Source organism: Colossoma macropomum, unplaced genomic scaffold (genome assembly GCF_904425465.1).
Source record: "Colossoma macropomum unplaced genomic scaffold, Colossoma_macropomum, whole genome shotgun sequence".
NCBI classification, from domain to species: Eukaryota; Metazoa; Chordata; class Actinopteri; order Characiformes; family Serrasalmidae; genus Colossoma; species Colossoma macropomum.
Genome location: NW_023494792.1, coordinates 50,252,349 through 50,272,661, shown reverse-complemented (window position 1 = coordinate 50,272,661; position 20,313 = coordinate 50,252,349). Strand labels below are relative to the sequence as shown.

Below are 20,313 nucleotides of genomic sequence, written 5' to 3'. Positions count from 1 at the left end.
ACATCACTCTTCTGCGCACTTGCATCATTGAGTGTGTGTATTTAAGACGCTGGTGGTGGAACGAGTCCATATCTTATTACTATAATTGACTCTGCAGCAGAAAACTTCTACTAACACAATGCTGCCATTCCTCTGCTTGAACACCTGCAGATAAGCAGGTCAGTGTTGCACGATGTAGCGAAAGTTCATTGCTCTTTCAGTATTACAGCGTAGTAAACAATTCAGTACACTGACTTTCAATTCCTTACTTAAATGAGCTGACACTATGCTGACACTCTATTCTGCCTGTAAGTGAATGAAATAGAGCTGCCTTTTAATGGGCCTTTCAGAGTTATTACATCATCACCTGATTGCATTTATTTAAGAAGATCACAGTTATTTAAGCTGACTGCACTTATTTCCCACAGTTGTTAGCATTCACAATCATATGTTTATGTACAAACAGAATATGAATTGGTGGAGTTTTAGCAGTAGGTTGATGCAAATACTTGAAAGCAGAAAAAAAAACATTCATTGAGAAATGTCATGGGTCTTACAAAAACAGCAAACATTCTAACGTCTTCACTGGTGCTATAACACCTTTAGAGGGCAGTGTTGAGTAATGTTTGTTTATTTGAGCTCCTGTTGTGTGTCGTCAATTGGGAGCTACTACGTTTCACTTGGAAGCAATACAGCTTATCAGAACTTGGCCACTTTAGGTGTGCACTTTAATAGTTGCGTCCATTGAGCAAAAAAATCAATTTCATTGTTGATCACAGTTATTTATATGGCAATTAAAATCTGAAATTTCATAGTCAAGACAGGCCTAGTAAGTTTAAAAATCATGCAGCCTATAGATTGCTTCTTGTTAAAATAATAAAACAGCTAAAGCTTACTATATAAGGTCACCCTCTAGGCTACTGTTATTGTAGTTTTACACTTTGTGTAACCACAAGTGAAATTGAGCCTTTGTTCACTTTTTTTGTGTGAAAACATTCTGTGTTTAGAAGGCTGCAGCACAGCTTTATCTGTTTAACAAGCAAACCCACAATAAAAAAGAATGTTCTAAAGCCAGACAACATATTTAGACTGATGTCAAGATGCCTTAACACCACAGGTGTACTGGAATTCTTTCACGGTTCTCAAACAAATAAACATATAAACAGTTATGGACAGTACAGCAGGATATACATTACAGTAGTGCGGAAGAAAGTCTTGCCTCTCGGTAAACTAGAAATTAGGTAAATGTAATAAATAGGAAAACATGTGGGACAATTTAGTTGAAAAATGAACGAGGTTGGTGGTGATATTGCTTAAGAGCCCATGAATATACAAATATATATTGCATTTTAACATGGAGTGAATACATTTATGAAACAAGACTTCAAGATTTATGAAACAAGACTACAAGACAAACAGACATTACACAAAGATTTAGACCTGAGGCATTATAGAGGAGACAGGTTACTGGTTGAGACATGAATGGGAAAGCTCATAATGCTCAACCTGTTGTCTGTTTACAGGGAGAAGTCCTGTCCTTTAATAAAATAAGCCAATCAGCTTGTTGGTAAAGATGCAAGCAGGAAAAGCCCCCCTCAATTGTGGAGGTCTGTGCAAATGCGTTAGCCAGTCCAACTCGAAAAACTCGAATTTTTTTTCATACATTACAAACTATTTATGAGTTTATAATCAGATTTTACTAGTGATTTCAAATAGATTTTTTAAGCGGTCATTTTGCCTTCAGTTTCAAGTTTTAGTTCTCTCCCCATTCAAACAGATAGGAGTCTGGTGTGATATGAATGGAAATAACTGCCCTGCGGTGTTACCAGGCTGCCGTGTGAACAAACTTTCCTGTAAGGACTTTACTTAGACATAATTACACATTATGTGCACACGGAGGTAAAACTATGTACATGGTTAAACAGCTTATGCTGGTGTGAATAAAATGAATTATTTAATGAATGAATTAGTGTGTGTTGGTGGTTCTGTATTGAGTGATTGTGTATGAATGGTTGGTGTTTGTGAGGATAGGATACATTTTTTTTGCATGTCATTTGAAATAAAGCAGATTGTCCTGGGGTAGAAACTGTTAGTAAGTCTGTTCTTTTGGGTCATGATGCTGTCGGGCCTGTGACATCTGAGATTGTGTTCGGTGTTTTGCCAGGTGACCAGATTATGATGAGGGATCACAGAAGATAACACGGGTTCTGTTCCTATAGTGTTCTGCATCCAGTGTCTCTATATATAAAGAGTTCTAGTGATCTTCTGAGCCATCTTAACTCTGGATGGCTTGTTTGTGCTTTTGCATCGCGTTGCCAAACCTAACAGTGATTCCACCAGTCAGAACGCTCTCGGCGGTCTCTCTGTTAAAAATAGTGAGCGCTGTTTTATGGAGTCCATTCTTTTTAAGGCACCTTAGAACGTATAAATGTTGTGCTTTCTTCCCAATATTCCTTGTATATGCTGTCCAGCTCCGGTTGTTGAAGATTTGTAGTCCCAGAATCCTTACACTTTTGACCTGTTCTGTTTTTATGCATTTGATGTGGATTATGTGGAGAGGACTTCAGTTCCTCCTGAATTCCAAGATAAGTTATTTTGTCTTGGAGACATTGATGATGAGGTCACTGTCCAGGCCATATGCTGTCGTGATGTGAACATGGACTATACATTAAAAGAAAACACTCAGAAGGAAATAAAGAATATGAGGCAAATATGATTATCTGTGTCACCTATGGCATGTCACTTATGTCGTGGACGGCTGAAGTTTTCTCACATTTCAGACCATTACACACTGAACCCGGTGTTGTAATCTATGTTATCGTCAGTCAGCTCAGGCCTGACCCTTACATCCCTAGTACAGTTGATCATGCATACAGACATATTTGACAGTGTATACTTGTGTGGGTGTCACACATTTGACATTCAGACCTCCTGTGTCGAAACAGCCGAGAGGCATGTTAAGTGAAACAAATTAGATTTAGCCGACTATAAAGAGGTCATGCTGTGAATGTGGTGCCTCCGGAATTAAATGGAATATTCAAAACAGTTCTGACAAAAACATGCAGGGCCTTTTTGGCCCCTACATTTCTGAGCATCAGAGAGAGAGAGATAGAGCTGAATGTGTTTGCGTACATTGTTAGCCTTCTCTCCAGGCCGAACTCCCAGGGATGCCATCAGGCCCATGTGGCTGGGAGAATAAACATGGGCTGGCCAGTGTTATTTGGCTTTGTTAGAAGCAAAATCACTCATGAAAACTGGCTTGCTGGTGGGTTAATGCTTGTATTGTCTGTCTGTCTGTGTCTGCGCGTCTATGTGTGCATCAGATGGAACATCGGCACCGCAAAAAGGAGACGCCGGTCCCAGCCAGTACACATCACCTGTTTGTCCACATGAAGAGCCTGATGAGTTCCAACCTGGGCGAGGAGCTGGAGGTCTTCTTCTACATCTATGACAGCAGAGAGAGCAAACCCCTCAGGTGAGCCACTGATAAATCAGCATTTTTGACACTAGTGAGCAGGTTTGTCCCGATCCAGCTAGAACAATTGGTAGCGGAGCCGGTCAAGGAATGATTTAAGTGAACTTTATAGGCTGTTCCTTTGCTTAAGGGCCCATATCATGGATAAATTGAATTATCCTCGCTTGTATTTTTAATGAAACAGTTTGATTTAGTACGTAACCATGATTAATGTTTCAAAACATAACGTTCACTCCCCAGTCCATACAGTCCATATATTTTGAATGATGTTATGAAAACCGGTCATTTACATATCTCTGTCTATTCAGCCTACAACAGTGTAGCTCCGCTCATTCACATTGAAAGCCAGTAAGAAGAGGGATCATTTACGTATATCAGTAACAAAACATACATTTACGTATACTAGTAACAAAAACATAGTTTATAATCTGAAAGGATAAAAAATTATCATTTAAAATATTAATTATTCTTCTTTTTGGTGCATAAACTCTTCAGGAAAAACAGTAAAATACAAAAAAAAAAAATTGGATGTGGACCCATTAATGCTACACTCCAAAATTCTGGATCTACACAAACACTTTGTGTTGTGAAATCCCAAATCAATTAGGTAAAACTAATTGAAAGTATGTATTATGTATTCATGTATTACACATTATTCATTTAATTTGTTTATATTCAGTTGATTCACTCTAAATGTCCAGTTGCTGAAAGTGGTGATGGTACAGTTGATTGTTCAGCATCACCTTACATCCTTCATTTGGCCTCGACCCAACTGTTGTTTCTCTTCTTAAAACAAATCTTTAACATAGTTGAAAGACATGAATAAATAGGCTTTGAAAAAGAAATAATTTTTGCATCTCTGTTTATCAGCACAACAAACCTATGAAGGGATGTATTTTAGTATGTATATATACATATGCATGTACTAATCACTGTTTTTTTTCACAAAATTAAATGTCAGCTCAGCACGTTATGGGCAGAAACTCTTTTTAAAAGCATTTAGATTTGGATTAAGGCAGAAAATTTTTTCAGGGCATTCCTACTTGGAAACCACAGGCCAGTCACTACTTGCCTCCATAGCCAAGGTTACAGGACATTAGGTAATGCTGGTCATGTTTTTAATCCAAAGAAAACGTTTGCTTTTTGCAGACTATTCTGTGGTTCTGTACTGTTGCTGCATATGAGTGCCTGAGTACTTGCTGTGGGATGCTTGTTTTTATCCTGTTGCCAGTGTGATTACAGTGAAAGTTTAAATTTAAGTATGAGATCAGCGTGAGACTGATTCCACAGTACTTTTTGGTTTGTTTGCATGTCAGAGTGTCGAAATCAGAGAGTACTGAAGAAAGGCTTCAGCTGAAATGCTTCTTTCATTTCCTCTTGAGCGAAGCAAGAGACACGTAAAGGAGTATGGATTCCACCTCAGCCAGAAAAAGAAGTGGAGCTGTCAATATGGCGCAGACTGAATACCCTCAGATCAGGCACTTCTGTTAACATGGTCACTGTGAAATCAGCCAAATGTTTAACAGACCAGACTGGATGTCATTGTAATCTGCATATCTTATATTGATTGTTGTAATTGTAGTGATTAATTAATTAAGCAGAAGGTAGAAATGGCTTTGTCCAGCTCCAGAAAACATTCAAATCTCCTCCCTGCTGCTGTTGCAGGGGAAAACAATCTTCTAATAGTAACCCATTGTGAGACCATGAATCATATCCAAATCCCTTTTTCAGCTAGCATGCTGGTTTTTATAATGAGTTATCAGCAGTGTGTGCAGTTATTAGAAATCAGAAAAGTCTTTTCATCACGGTCCTATCAAAATGTAGAAACTTTTAATTTGATTTTCCATTTGAAAACACCAGCTCTTAATTTTGTGTGAGCATTGCATGATGAATAGGCCAATAGAAGTAGTCCAAAATCATTTGTAATAACATCTTGTTATATTAACTTTTAAGCGTAATGTTGTTTTTGATTTTTTTTCCCGTAAATTTACATTTTGGAGATACAAGATGCTGCTTCAAGAGCAATGCCATTCATCATAAGATACAGTCATGTTGATGCATGATAAGATACACAGGCATGTATTGAATGTTTCTTGTTTGTGAGTAGAACCAAGAACATATACACATTGGGCATTTAACAGTCATTAGGTCATAAAAAACAGCCATAACTGTGCTACACCATGCAAAATGTGGTATTATGTGGTAAGTCCTGTTTATAAAGTCACCGGGGTTGTGATCACTGTGCCAGTCTCTCCTTAATGCTGCAGTATTTTTACACGTGGTTTCAGTAAAAGCCGGTCAGAATCAATATGCCAGTATGGTAAGGCATATTAATGATCATCGCACTGCACCTGTCTGGGTAGCGAGGTGGACACGCTCCATCAAAGAAAATCAAAATTCAAAGCTGCGGATTGTAAGAAAAGCCTTTGAAGAAGTAGTAGCCTACTCTTTGTTAAAGTTGCAGCAGCAATCTGATTGGCTGAGCATTGTTTGAAACTGTTATATAATCCTCGGTATTGAATTCACAGTTAATACATGAAATGATTACGAATACGCCATCTCTCTGACATTGTGTTACCATATTTTTGTGACAAAGTTTTATCCTAAAACTTATTTTTTTAATCCATTCACGGTAGAAAGATACAGGGTACGCTCTTTAGCACCTAAAGAAAACATTTTTTTAGATGTACCTCTATTTTACCATTGTCAACCTTATATATACAAAAACTCAGAAGAGTTTGGGTTCACTAGTCATTTTGGATAGTAAATAAAATGGTGGTATTTTCTTTGTAGACATTGTGATCTCTGGTCCCCCCGCCCCCACTGTAAATAAATCAGAGTTGGCATGTTTCTCTGCAATGAGCCATTTTACATCAAACCACTCTGAATGACTGTTTACATCTCAGCCATTGAATTATGTAGACATTTTGAATTGGATCAGATATCAGAGGGAAAAAAATGATGAATCTGATCCAATCCTGTAACAAATCTGTCCTGAAATATCACACTTTGTGACATGATGTTGTTAGTTGTATATTTCTACCTGCCTACCTGTGGTGCTTGAGTAGTTTGAGCATAAAGTAGTCTACTTTTAGATGCTCATCTTAAAAGCTTCACTTGAAAAATATCTCATTTTAAAGCTCAGTAGTTTAAAAAATATATATATCAGATTGGTGTATGTTGATATTCAAGGTTTCAGTATCGGTATCAGAAAAGAAATCTCTAATAATAAGTAACGTAATACCTAGTTGTAGCGAATATATGAGATGCGCCAGCACAGAGTGTAGTAAAAATAGCAGCCAGTATGTAAAGAGTGTAGGAGGTGAAGTCCATTTTCCAAGATTTATCCTCTCTCCATGTGCTAACCAAGCTGTGCTCACTGCAGTCCTCTCTGCTGATGACCTCTCTGTCCCCAGACAAGACACCCTAACATTACGGCAGGATGATTGACAGCTCGGTATTTCACAAGAGTGACGCTGCCCTGCTATTTTAACGCTTTCTCTTGCAGCTAAATTCACTAGTGGCTCAGTTCACTCTGTGTCACCTGTGTGTGTATTTGAAAAGCCTTGGCAGTGAAAGAGGGCTCATTAAGAAGCAGAGAGATTTGCCATCACGCCTCTAAATCTCAGGATAGTGATGGAGACTGGAGGGTTCTTTCACAGCTCCTCATCTTCAAGCACACTCTAGCGCTGCATTTTCATGTCTGAAGAAAACAGGAATTTGGGGTCCATTTGATATATCTTTGCTCTTTTCAGAGGAGCGCCACTTCCAGTAATTGGAGTGGGATTTTTTTGGTACATTCTGACTTAGGAAAAGCACTTTAGCAATTGTTGAAGGATTTATTTAAAGGAATAATTCGGTGAATAATCAGATTTGTACAGCTTTCACCGTACATCAGATGTAGTTGATCTGCAAGACGTGTGTGGAGTTTGCTTCTTTAATTTTGCACTGTAGCTACAAGGCAGATGTAGCTAACAAATAATGGAAGCTTATGTCTCACTAATTAGATTACATGGACAAAAGTGGGTGAAAATTTATGTTTAGATGGAAATGTAGTAGTTGCAGTTGTCTTGAAGCCTAATTTGTCTCTATTTTGTGCATTTTATAGATGTGCATGTCAGAAACCATGTCCTCATAAGCAAGTCTATTTCACGTTACTAAATGAGATTACGCACGGAGTAAGTGCTGTGCTAAGTAGCATGCTATAAACTCCAGTGTAGAACTAATAAAGCAAACTTCTGACACCAAGAACTTCTTGACTAAGTACATTTCAGGTTTAAACTATGTAAATTTGATTTTTTGCCCAACTTTTTCTTTCATTGTTTTTAAATAGAAAGCATAGCTGCTTTAGCCTGAGCCAAAGGCTTTTGCTAGACAGATCAAGGAGTGATGCAAAAACCTCAGGAATTGTTCTCACCTTGGAAGAGATGTGAGCAGAGAGCTGTTGCATCACTCCTGTTGGCAGTGAGGGGTGTGTGTTTGTGTGGGTGAGGTTTATCTCTTCCCTCAATGGTTAATTACTGACTCCAGCAGGCTTAGCAGAGCGGCTCTGCTGCCCCTGCTCTCCTCTCTGCCTATATTTTGGTGTTTGTATCTGTGTCTGCTGTTGTCTTGAAGGAGAATCTGTTAATGGCTGTCTTCCAGGGCTGTTTTGCCTGGCTGCTTGGCTGGCTGGCTTCCAGCTAATTATTGTCTCTGTTGTAGCGCGAGGTGTGTTCGGGCCCAGATGGTGCCACACTCTTTCCCTGCTCGCCGCAGCCGCTGCCAGACTTACTTGGGTTCAAACCTGGCAGCTGCTGGAGATTCAGCTGCATATAGTACCATTCAAAAGTGTGGACACATCTGATAGAATGGATGTTTTTCATAATCTCAGAGACAGTATAGTCTAAAGTCTTATGCTTAAATGCTTGAAGTTTGTTTCTAAGACAAAAAAGTGAGGTCGATGCCGATGGATGAATGTATTTCCGAAATAAACAAATTGAATCAGCATGCAAGTAGTTTTCAGCAGCAAACCAGTATTCAGCGTGTGTGTATTTTCTTCAGTCCTGTTGGAAAAGCCTTTTATGTGGCTCCTCATGATGTTGCTTGAGAGTCTGTGTAAAGCTGCATCATGCAAGGTGGGAGTACTTCAGAGAATCTAAGATAGTTTTGATGTGATTAACACTGCTTTGGTCATAATTGTCTTGTTATATGATTTCCTTCTGCTGTCTTTGTTCACTCCTCCAACATACACGACAGCCACACAATGTAGTGTTGATGGCAGAAAGAAAGCAAAGCATCTTTTGCCGTTATTACACTGTAAAAGAAAGTAAAAAAAAACACAGATGCTTCCAGATGTGTGTACTACATGATACAGCAGTATCATCCTAATATGCTCTGTAATGTGTAGAAAAATGCTAATCAGAGCTAGAATATATCTAAATGACTCATTATTACAGGCAGGACCTTCAGTCACAACAGCAACAATAGCTATAGTGACTAAAGGGACATCTGCGCTTAAAGCTGTGGGAAAGATATCAGTAAATAGGGATGGAAATACTGGTTGAAAGCGCACATTTAGTGACTGTCAAGCTTGTGCATTAGGGTGATATTTAAGGAAAAACAGAAGAGCAGCTGTTCTTCAGGTGACTGAGAATGTCAATGTAGACTGTGTCATCAACAACTACATAAAGAGGGATATTAAAATAAGATTACAGTGCCTAAACCCCTCATTACAAAGACAAAAATCATAGGCATTTGTCTGCCATTGGCCAGCATGGTTTGGGTCCACTTGTCCCTTTAGAGGGAAAATTAAACAATGAATTCAAAATTATTCTCACTGATCATTTCTTATCAGTCATTATTGTGATTTTGAGCTTTGCAGTTGAAGACGTATAAAGGTGTTGATACCAGTATCAGGATACTTGCCTTGGTAATGTTTGGTATCGGATCAAGCATCACTGATATCAATCGTATCTACTGTCTTGACTCTTGTTTTTTTCTGGGCTATGAGAGGATGCTCCAGTCTCCTCATGTCTCCCCAGCACAGCGGTGTATGTGTGTGCACGCTGGGATTTGCACAGGAGGAAGAGGAATCGATTTACTTTCTCTCCATCCATAGGAAGATTAAGGCGCTGCCCTCTCATATACAGAACAGCATGGGTTAGGGCAGGTCTGTGTGGATGCCTGCGTTAGTAGGTGGATGCGAGGAAGAGCAGACATCTCTCTGCTGCCTCTCTTTTGCATGGAGCTGGATATTGCTGCTGTCATAAGAAAACCTAGTAACTCTGAAACAGTAATTTTCCAGAAGAAGAATAAAAATATCTTTGACATTTATTAACATTACTCAACCAGAAGTCATAGTTAGGGCTTACAATAACCAAATCACAGTGTAATTTGATATTAATTATTTCTCACTCATAAGTCATTAAAAGAAGTGCAGAAGTCTTGTCAAAATTAAAGTAAAGAGTCAAACCTGTCAATCCTGAATTTAAATGGAACTGAAATGTAATTCATGGCGTAACACAGTTTGTAATTATTAGATATAATATAATTAGGTGTTAACATATGAAAAGTAAAGCAAAAGAAAAGTAATAACCCTCTGCTTCTAAGGGCTGGCTCTTATAGCTGGTTTAAAAAATATAAACTGAAAAGAGTCAGGAGGTTTTCTTATGGCAGTGATGATGTATGAGGACTGGTGACAGCGTTTGTGGTAATGACTTGGCCTCTCTCGTCCCGCGGGGCTGTTTTGTGGCATGGTTAGTATAAGCAGCCCTGTGTGTAGAGATCGCTTTTCAGTTCACTTCATTTATCTATCTGCGTCCACCACCGTCACTTCGCCTCACATGACAATCGCACACATCAAAGGAGGAAATATCAGGTTGAGGCAGGAGCGCTGAGGGAATATGCGTTTCAGTAATGGAAATGAGGCTGCTGATGCAGGCTGATAAAAAATCCTCCAGTGACAGTGCAGGAACTGACGCGCTCTTACTGGACACGCAGGACTGTGAGCTTAATTGAAAGCTGGGAATTCAACAATGCCCAGTTAATTAGCACTTAAATGTGTGTGTATATCTGTGACTTCGCATATTTGAGTGTGTGTCTGAGTGTATTGATGTGTGTGTAAGTTTGTGTGTGTGTGTGATCGTATATAGCACTGTGCAAAAATCAGAGACCACCCAGAAATCGGACATAAGATATTTCACTTGCATAAGGAAAGGTGTGGAAGGTTAGAATAAATGCAAATAACCATAAATGCAGTAAAAAGGAATAAGAATTTCATTTTCTTCTTTTAAAAAAGTAATTCATATCTTGCGAGCTGGTTTTAAGAACAAAGTTTGGTTCCAGACTTCTTCTCGTTGCACCCAGTCACGATTTGTAAAATTCCATCACCACCACTTAATGAATTATTAATTTGTATTAATTATTAGCCAAACAAGCCATAATATGATAATTACACATAATACTAGGGTTCCACATTTCGAAATGGTTAGCTACTTATTATAGTAATATTATTCATATTTATTGTAATATTAGTGTTTTTTCTGGGCAAACAAGTGCTTAACGACCAGATAAATAGCTTTTTAATTAAAATTTTCTCAGGTATGTGTCATCACTGTCCAAAGAAAAAATACAAGTGTCTCTCTTTGAGCTTTAAATGAATCTCAACACTGCAACCATTGTTCAGCTGTGCTACATTACCAGTCTGCTCTCCCCTGCTTATCACACTGCTGTGAAAGTCATGTAACTGGATTATGTGGCCACTTGGTGAGAGCGGGCTGTGTGTGTGTGTATGTGTGTGTCCTGTCTACTAAACCAGTCCCCTGCAGAGCGACATGGAAATCAGGACTTCAACAGCACTGCCTACAAACCACACCGATTTTCTAATGTTTTATGCAAAGCTTCTTTTCTGTTTCTCTCACATTTTGAAGATCACAATGCAGCCGTGAGCTCATTAATATTTGTAATAGAATATCTGAATTGTGGCAGCGTTCAGAGCTCTGCATTTGCACTTGTCATTATCTGTTTCTCCTGCCTATTTTTAAAGCATTGTTTGCCTTGACGTCTGTGCCAGTTTCTTGACAGTTCGACATCTGTGCTGAAAAACCCTTTCCGGGATTTGTGACATTAGCTCAATGAATATTTTATCAGGCGTATCAGATGTAGACGAATTAGATTGTTGTTTCTCTGACCCATCAGTTACATTGTTTATGATTTGGTTTACAAAATGATGTGCGCTAAATAATTGAAACAGCGAGACATCTGACTGTGACAGCATCTGAAATGTAGGCCATACTCCTATTTCTCTTGAGATTGTTGTAAGCCAATTTCTGGACAACTTAATGTAATATAATTTTACTTCCCTCAAGTATTATTCCTTGAAAAAGCAAAATTATTTTCCAGTGCAGTAAAATATCACTGATAGAATTGCGTAAAGGGGCCATATCACCCAAAAAACAAATTTTCCTCACTTTTTTAAATGAAAGCGTAAATGTCTGTCTAGTCTATATATGGGAATTAAGCTGTAAATTGGATACTTCTGAATTACTTTTGCGATGTCACAAAAACCAGTGCCTTTACTTGCTTCCACCTATTCTGTCTATGGCAGTGTAGCCCCACCCATTCTCGCTGAAGTTATAGAGAGATTTTCAGCCCAGACTGCTTTTTGAATATGGCAGAACACAAGGCAGCCAGTCAGAACAGAGTCCATTTCCATATCAGTTAAATGCACAGTGCCTGTTTAATTCTAAGGGATAAAGGGAGGTTGGAAAATGGTCATATCATACAGATGTCATGAATAGATATCAGAGAAAAAAACATAAAATACAATAAAAATGTAGAAAAACACGGGGCCTTTAAAATAAGTGCAGAAATGTCTAGAAATAAGTTCAATAATCTTATAATATTCTTAAATTTCAGTGAGAAATATTAGATATATTGCCTGAATTTCTCATGCATTCACTTGCATAGATATAATCTTTTGCAGTGTATCCCTGTGGGCTCTTTTGGAGCTTCATTTTTCAGAGGTTTTTGAAAACCATGCCATCCTGCCGCAGCTGAAAACAGAGTGCTTTGTGGAGGCTTGGCACCTCTTTGGTCCTCATTGTCTCTTTCTCCTCTTCCCTCTGTCTCTCATTCTCTCTTTCCTTTCTCTTTCCTCTCGCCTCCCTCTTCTCCAGTGAAAGGTTCTTTGTGAAGCTAAATAAGAACGGAGTGCCCAAGTCTCCAGAGAAGACAGAGAGACAGTGTACCCTTTTTGTGGTGAGTGTTAAAGAGAGTGTCAAAACAATTCGGCTAATTGCACAAAGAGAATGCTGTGCGCACTGATACAGCGCCTTGTGTTCATTAAAGCTCTCTCTGTTGTCTTTGTGCAGGACCTGGGGAGTGGTGACCTGAGGAAAGATGTGTATATTGTTGTTCACATCATTAGAATAGGTAAGTGTGTTCCATTTAGTGCTGCACAATATATTTTTAACCCTTAGAAATCATTACCTTTATTTTGCTATACTGTTAAAATGTAATTATGAAATTGCATATTTAATTACATGATAAGTTAACACAGTGAATTACAGTAATACTTTTTACAGTTACAGTTGTGGTTAAATTAGGATTAGGTCTTGGTTTTGAGTTTGAAAAAATGAAGGGAAATTTAATAGATATTTAGCTGCTGCAAGTTTAAAGGTAAGTTAAGCAGCTAAAAGCATCTAAATAAAGTGTCACCAAAGATGGTATTCGCAAAGATACATACATTTTAATCAAAATTCAAAACATATTAAAATGTCTCCTCTTTTACTTAGAAACACAAACATGGTATTGACTGAAAGTTCTGACGGAATTTCTCCACTTGCTTCAATGAGCTGCGAGTGAGAAATAATTCATTTAAAAAAATAACACCATGCTTTTGTTATTACCAGCATTAAAAGTAACTTCTCAGGCTGGCTTTACATGGTGAAACATTGAAATATTTGCACCATTTTATCATCATAGAATATTTGTCCAGCTTTATTTCTTTATCTGTATAGCTGTTTTATCTATACATCTAGGGTTCTTTACTATATCTGTCATGTGTATTTTAGGCTTTTGAAAATTAATGTTTAAGTAGCCGTTACGGTTATAGGCTATTTGATGTCTTTCTCATCCTGTCGTAGCTCATTATCTCCCCTTCTATAATAATTTTCATCCTTTGGATCCCGGATGAATTTGAGCTCCAAGTAAATTTAGGGAGCATCAAGATCTAGCAAAATAGGTTAGAATAAAAGTTGACTAACAACGAAGAATAAAAAGGGCCACATACAGCCATTTAAACAGCTGTTACTGTTACACATCAGGTTACAGGAATGTTAACTTTGGCTCACGTTTGCTGTCATGACTCAAATGAAAAACTACCAACTTGGAGTCAATCAGTGGCGATATTAGACTCATTACTGCTTACTAGTCTTAATATGCAATCTTATTATTTGTTATTGGCATTTGTTTCATGAAAGCCTTTTCACACAGTTGAGCAACTTGCAGCTGTTGTGGCTGAGTTTCAAATGAGTTGCAAGTCACTTTACATTATGCAACTTGGGTGTAATTTAGTTTAATGTAGGTTTCAGGCAACTAAAGTTTCACTGAGTAAAGCCAACCCAGGAGTAACTCATCCACATGATATTGGCCTTGGAATTACAGAAGCCTGCAATATAGAATTGCTGTCTCTAACAAGTGACCCGATGATGCCACAGCCATTCGTGGCCAGGAGTCCAAGAGACCGCTATTGGCCTCACTCTCTAAATTAGCGAGGAAATTGGGAAGGTCAATCTTCAACCATGTTACATCAAGATTCACCAGTATGTTTTAATATGTCGCAAGACATATCTCAAGTGCATTATATACCAATATAATCAAAAAGTGGCATTTTGTGAATAAGCTGCACCCCTGGTTTCTTTGTTTCCATGTAGTGATTGCTGCAAATGTCTTGACTGCCCTTCAGGCATCTGATACTCACCTCAGAGTGGTTTGTGTGGGCATGTGCTTGTATATGTGTGTGTTTTTGTAGGCCGTATGGGCGCAGGCGAGAAGAAGAACACGTGTAGTGTACAGTACCGACGTCCATTCGGCTGTGCAGTGGTCAGCATTGCTGATCTCCTTACTGCTGATTCGAAAGATGACCACCTCCTGAAGGTCTATGCGTGAGTGGCCCAACAGTGCTCCCACACACTCCTGCACTCAAACCAACCCATGCAGCCTTTGCTTCACTGCGTGTAGTCAATGTCTGTTGATCTGCCTGGAGAAGCTGTGGAGCAGAAGTTATAATCATAAGTTGTCAAGTGACCTCAAATGGACTTGCTTATGTGGTTTCTGACCATGTGTAGCATACTGTTATCTATATAAAAGGACAAAAATACATCACATAGTAACAGCGCTCTTGAAACTTTGATTTGTACCTTAGTCCATTTTTAAAGATAGCAGTATATCATGTGGACTGTTTAGGCTTGTGTTGGGAAACACTGATTTAATTATTCTTAGACAGTAGATATCCCAAACTGTGTCTGAAACAGGTTGCTGAGTGGAGTTTGACCTTTTGTGGATTATTTTTCTACACTGAAAATCCCTATTTAATTCAGGCATAGGCTTAATCTGCAACTGGGAAGCTGTTCTCTCTAGCCACTGGGCAGATCTCTGGACATACATGTATTGAATCTGAAGTCACACGGCACACACAGTAACCGCTACAGGGCATTGAAATTGGTATAGACACATTAATAGCATGACCTACATTGCACTGAAATGGCCAGACAAACCTATTTAATTTTGTCCTCTGTCCACATCAAACACGCACACACAGAAACACACTTGGTGTCTATTAAGATAATTGCAGCCCTGCTATGTCTATTACATTGTGAATAAATGCAAAGTCATGCTCTCATACTTTTTTTGCATCACAGCTGCAACACAGAGAGTGACTGGTACCAAATCCATGACAACATCATTAAGAAAGTGAACTCCAGATATAACCTCTCAGGGTCCAACACAGGTAAGACCAGCATCAACGTCCAGATCTATACCAGGAAATGACTGAAATACGGACTGAACGATCTGTGAGAGCAGAATTAGTGTTGACACAGGTTATCCGCCCAGTCTGCAGCAGTGAAGAGCTCTGCTGAAGTTCCTGTAGAATGAGAGTGTTATGGTTTTCAAGGTGTTATGGTAATAAGCAGGTGGTAATAATTAAAGGAAAAATGATCACACATGCATTCGTTTCAACATATTACATTGGAATTATCCTTGAACTTGCATTTTGAATAGTTCATTTATCCTCTGAGCAGAACATTTTTTATTTTGTGAGATCTTTTTTTTTATTTCTGAGGTCTTCTAGTGCAAAATCTCTGTGTATAAAGTGAACAAAACACAAAAGCAAACAAAAAGGTTTAATCCCTTATGACATGTCAATTGATCTTATTTTCTGAAATATTTGTAGGCTGCTGTGCTGTTTAAGGTGGTGGTTTTCATGGTAACTACACAAAAAAAAAACATAAAAACATTGAGATGACTATTATATCTGATAATATCATGTTTTACCTTGTGTTTGATAGCCACCGTGTGTGATATTACTGACTAGCAATGTAGCATATTGTCGCTGTTGGAACAAACCTCTCCAAAATGGTTACAAGATTTGTAACAAGATTTTTTTCCAAGAAACTTTAGAACATTTCTGTTGGTCCATTCAGCATGAAATTTTAACATAGTGCACATAGTAATTGCAGTTTTCATATTAGGCAAAAACATTGAAAATGGATATACAAAGGTTTTTTTGCGACACAACAACAGACATGAACTGCAGAGTTCACATCCCCAGCACGTGCCGAAATATGAAGGGTGCTGCTCTAGTGTCTTTCAAGGAGAGTTGAGATGGAGAGGCTCGTAGCTAAAATAGGCTGAGAACCACTAGTTTAAGGAAGCTATAACTCGCAGGGGGAAACAGATGGAAATTAATTTAAATCTGTATTTTGGAAAAGTTAATGTTGAGGTAACTGTATGATCATACACTGTGACAAAGCAGAACATTGTACCCACCCTTTTGTAGTGTTTCTAGCTCCGATTTTTAAATAGTGGTGGGGAATATTATGATACAAAATTTGCTGTTTTAAATGCTGAATATTCCATTATTGTGAATTGTGTAGACTTGAAGAGCTAAAAAAATTACAGTGTAAATTTTCATTGCTGGCAACCAAGACAACCAGCTTTCATTTAGTTTTTGTCTCAAATTGATTAATTTCTGTGGACTGTAACCACTATGAGAGCTTAACAGCCATCTACAAATTACATCACAAGTGGTAATCATTGGGGTCCAAGCACTGTGTGTCATTATAGAGCTAGTAGAACACAAATGATGGGCAAAGATAGATAGAGTAACCTCTATTTATAATTGTTGTGGGGCCAGACCTTTCTGCCAAATTTGGCACACACTGACTTCTTGATCTTGGTATGGTGAGCAACAGATTCTTTAACAAATAAACAATTTAAAAAAAAATAAATCAAAATACTCACAGTACAGGTTTAGGGCTTGTATTTTAAAAATCATTCCATAGCAGTTACCCCTGTATTTGTTCTCAGAGGGCACCAGAATTTCATGTTAAGATCACTAAAATTTTCTAATGGGAACAATGCCACCAGAGGGAACTGAATTCTGAACATCTCACCTTTTTAACTGCTGATGTGTATCCATGTCTGTGTATAGTATACGTGTGGTTTGGCTCAGATTAATAAAAGAGAAGAGTTCTCAAATAGAACTGTTTGAATACCTGCTGCACCTGCATCTAAGAAGATAAGCTCCAAAAATCACAACTCCTAGAATTTATAAGCCACTATCGAAAAAAAAGCCCAGTCATTGAAGTGTGGGTGCATGCATAATATAACCCCACCTCCTCCTGCCCTCTCTACTCTGATCGGTTGCACCCAGATATCTCTTTTTGGTCATTGACAATAGCTTCATCAAAAGACAGTAGATAACAGATCCTCAGAAAAGACTGAGAGGCACATAGTCAATACAGTGTTGAATTTCGATACACTGTTTTTTTTGATACTGTACTGAAATAGTTGTACTCTTATAGTTAATAGTTTATTTGCACAAGCATTGAATAAAAACAGTGCACATTGCACATTGCAGCTTTTTTCAAATGTGGTATCAGTTTTGCTGGTGCATTTTTTCCATCCTGACTTCTCCGAAAAATGAAATACATGTTGTATATTTTAAGGTATTACAATGTTATATCCAAACACTATTTATAAAGCGGTCTTTACACAGCAGCGCCTTTTCCTGGCAACAGCGTGACAGATGTGTACTGTATTAATGCTTGATATATGACTTAATGGCCTAGTAGGAAGTGCTGCAGCTCTCACAGAAGCTTAATTTTGTCTGATTGCTAGTTTGTAATGATTTTGAATGGGAGCTTGCCTGAAAGCAGCCTCAGGGTCAAGTCTGCTTATACTAATTAAATTTTTATAGGCTGTGTATGTTCACAGCAGCAGAAAGAAAAGAGAAGAAATGCAAAGACAGCTTAAAGGATTTCGATACAGGATGCAGGGGGCAGATCTTTTGGAAAGATCTGCAGCCTCATGCGATTTCTGCTGTCTCTCGAAAGAGCTCGTAATCGCACATGGCGTCAGAAAAATGACGGATATTGAATAATCGCAAGCAGTGTGAGGGAACACATTAATTACCATGACTGACACAAAGTCATTTACTCGACGGCCTTATCCGCAGTGATGTGCAGCACGCGCCTGGCAACGAACAATAACTCGCGCAAGCATAATGTCCCACAAAATCCCTAATGAAAGATTCCTCCTGAATAAATGAAGATATGATTTCTGCAAATGGGAATTGATGGGTGAGAAATTTCTATGAATTCTTATTAAACGATGGCTGGGGAGAGGCGTCGCGAGAAGATCATATTCATAGAAGTGGAGTGATAAACACTTATCGTCCATTTCAGTGCTGTTAGATTAATCCCCCAACATATTATTACATGCTGGGTTATTATAGCACTTATGCTGTGGTGGTTAAAGGAACAAGATTATTGGGGCTTATTAACGCTATTAAATAGTGAATTTGAATTGAATTAAGTTTTTACTGGATATTGGAGGTGAATGATTAAGATGTAGTGCTTAAAATCTGTGTATTTTTTTTTTTTCACAATGACTGCATGGCTGCACCGATGTATTTATGTGTCTGGGCACTTTATTATATGTGTGTGTGAGTGTGTGTGGTTATTTATGTTTTCTCTCTGTAACAGCACTGAATCAGGCTGCACGATTAATAGAGGTTTTATATCAGTCAGTAATTGAATTATTCTCAGACAGACTCTTCCATGCCCAGAGTGTTTAAACAGCGTTTGTAGAACATGAGACTCATGGCCAGATAGGGTCATCGATCAGCCTGAGCACTGGCCATGTCAAGTCACTCTTTTTCATTTGGATTCTCAGAATAAATTAGGACTATTCCCCCAGTGTAGACTGCGATCAATGGCTGCTTTCAGCATGTAGTGATGGACAGTGAGTTAGGAGTGGGAAATATGGCAAAACGTTGTGATACTTCAAAACATTGTTACCATACATGATCTGCATCACAATATTATTTTTTTTTTGAGGTTTGAAAAGTTCGAACAGATAAAAAAGCATAGGCATCAGTGCCACATTTAAAAAAATAACATCAAAGACATTGAATGCAATGACTTTCATTCAGTGTTTCATATACTGCACTGTAGGTGTGGGAAATTTGAGAATATTTTATTGTTATTGTGATAAATAATGTCACAATATGCATTTCTGAGCATATCAAGAATATTGTCAGTACCTAAAAAAACACAGACCAACTGCCATGGCATTCATTTCATTGGATTTGGTGCAGTGTATGGAGTGAAACATTGAATGACAGTTTTTTAATGTGGCACCTATGGGGCTTTTTTGTCTGTTCTAGCTTATCAAATTTATCTTTCCCACTTAATGAAAACCTAACATCATGATATGCATTGTGTATTGTGAAAACATTTTCAAGTATCGTGATATTGTATTTTTACCATATTGCCCACATCTACTGCGCTGCACTAAATCCAGTTGAGTTGAACTAATTATGCTCTCTTTGTAATGAACCATACCGTTTGTCACTGTTCTTTTAGTACTGATGATATCCACAGCATTCTCAGAGAAGAATATAGTGATGTAATGTGACATAGTTTGACATGATAATGATAAATATCATCACCTACCCCTACAATGATGAAGTGGGGGATCCAGTAATTGCAGTAGATTTTTATGTTGAGATTACAAAGTCTGCATATTTTGATTCTATTTGATTGAATAAAAGTTTGTGGTGTAATTAATTTAAGTTTATAAGGCAATTTGTTTTAATGGTGCTAATTTCCAACCCAAGAAGCCTGTTCTACTGTAGGCTGGAAATCACCAAGGTAACTCCCTCTGTCCCCTAGCTTGTGATTCAGCAAAAGCCCAAAGTAAACTTCAGGAAAGCATAACCCACCTCATTTTCCGCATTTAATTGCTGTGTCAACAAATTGCTCAATTTGGACATCCTTATGTCATACATTAACAGCTATAAAAAAGAAGTGAAACTCTTTGCAAAGCCCAGGACAAGAACATGCACCACTGTTGTGGTGATACTGGTGTCTGCTGTTCCTCAGTTAAGGTGGTGGTTTGGGCAAAGTTTGACAGTTTTCCCATAACTGTAAATATAGTCAATCAAGCAAGACATGTCTGGTGTCTGAAGTTTGCTTTTGAATTAGGCTAATGTAGCTAACAAGCAATGGAAGTGTAATTAGGATAGTGCGAACTGCCTGCCTATACTATCACTCGTTCCAGTGAACAAGTACTTTATCTTCAAATACCAA

At 38.2% G+C, this 20,313-nt stretch overlaps 1 protein-coding gene across 2 annotated transcripts in view; it reads left to right on the top strand.

The window, feature by feature from the left end:
* The window catches only part of dock4b (dedicator of cytokinesis 4b), a 164,103-nt gene that overhangs the window by 63,157 nt on the left and 80,633 nt on the right, over positions 1-20,313 (top strand). For both annotated transcript variants that reach the window (XM_036577481.1, XM_036577483.1), the window contains 5 exons: positions 3,303-3,454; positions 12,613-12,694; positions 12,808-12,868; positions 14,469-14,601; positions 15,358-15,446. In XM_036577481.1, coding sequence (XP_036433374.1) covers positions 3,303-3,454; positions 12,613-12,694; positions 12,808-12,868; positions 14,469-14,601; positions 15,358-15,446 — 517 coding nt within the window. The remainder of the gene's footprint in view (positions 1-3,302; positions 3,455-12,612; positions 12,695-12,807; positions 12,869-14,468; positions 14,602-15,357; positions 15,447-20,313) is intronic.